General features: G+C 38.4%; 1 protein-coding gene across 1 annotated transcript; it reads right to left on the reverse strand.

The window, feature by feature from the left end:
* Positions 1-167: 167 nt before the first annotated feature.
* On the reverse strand, positions 168-625 carry LOC119590941 (deoxyuridine 5'-triphosphate nucleotidohydrolase-like). The gene has a single exon (XM_037939679.1). The coding sequence runs from the start codon at positions 623-625 to the stop codon at positions 185-187; it is 441 nt and encodes a 146-aa protein (XP_037795607.1). The 3' UTR covers positions 168-184.
* Between the last annotated feature and the right edge of the window lie 745 nt (positions 626-1,370).

A 1,370-nucleotide genomic window follows, 5' to 3' on the forward strand; every position in this document is an offset into this window, starting at 1 on the left:
ATTGTATTTACACGACACTCTATAAAATTGACACAATAAACTGTTACACATGTAAATCTCATACGACTATATAACTACAATAGATAAAATATCTATAATTTGATAGGTTATAATATACGTTAACGGTAACTATAGCATCGTTCGTGAAAGAAATACCGATACACATGTATGAAAATATAATCCGTTACTGTTTGCCTGTAGATCCATAGCCTCCTTCACCACGCTCTGTCTTCGTCAGTTCTTCAACTTGCTCTATGTCGGGATATATAATTTTTTCACAGATCAGTTGGGCAATACGATCCCCCTTCTTCACTTTATAATCACTCTTGGCATGATTAAACAAGATTACGCCAATATCGCCTCTATAATCTCTATCTATTACACCAGCTCCCACATCAAGATGGTGCTTCCACGACAGACCAGATCTTGGCGCAATCCTACCATAACATCCTTCGGGAAGTTCTATCTGAATGTCTGTCTTTACGAGGGATTTCCCATTAGCCGGAATTGTCAGGTCGTAAGCACTGTATAAATCAAACCCAGCAGCAAGTTTCGAACCTTTTGAGGGTGTGAAAGCGTGCTCAGTCAATTTTTTAAACTTCAGCACATTATTCAATTCTGACATGGTGGAAGAGTCGCACGCACACCTCTGTGTATGTGTGTGTGTTGCTCTTGATGCAACGGCTAGCGAAATGTTCTTTAAAGATCAATTGGCGAATATATATATAGACAGACTTATCGAGGACCATATTCTTGTGGCAACATTTATGAATAAATAAAATGGATAAAATATACACATCTTCAATAATACACAATATACATTATCCTCAATAATATACAGAATACATCATTCTCAATAATATAAAACATATTCAATAACATAAAATCGTGTTAATCCTAATAATTCCGTCTATTGGCATACCGAGTCGTCGTTGCATTTATCTATACGTCTATATGGTTATACATTTACCACAATATATCCCTCCACTCGTATCTCTCTCATTATATACTATAGGGACAGCATGAATAGCATGCCCGGACTATGTTTATCACGTCGCGAATCTCTGGTCTCGCGTCATATCTCTCTGTCTACCTTCTCGAATCCACTTTTAAATGTGAAGTTCTCCGACAAGAGAGAAACGTCATACTTCTTGCAGAAGAGTCTCTTTATGATCTGTTCCAGAGTAAAGGACAATCCATACGTCATGCTCTTCTGTACACACACTTCTGCTTCTAATAGTTCGGGTGGTGACTGAGGATACAGGTGTCTCTCGTTCGAATATATGTTGAAATCGTAGCTCGAATATCTCGTCCCAACGGCCGTCATAAATCCCAGGTCGATCAAGTACGGTTGGCCGCTACGTATGAAT

This window comes from Penaeus monodon, chromosome 28, assembly GCF_015228065.2.
Source record: "Penaeus monodon isolate SGIC_2016 chromosome 28, NSTDA_Pmon_1, whole genome shotgun sequence".
NCBI classification, from domain to species: Eukaryota; Metazoa; Arthropoda; class Malacostraca; order Decapoda; family Penaeidae; genus Penaeus; species Penaeus monodon.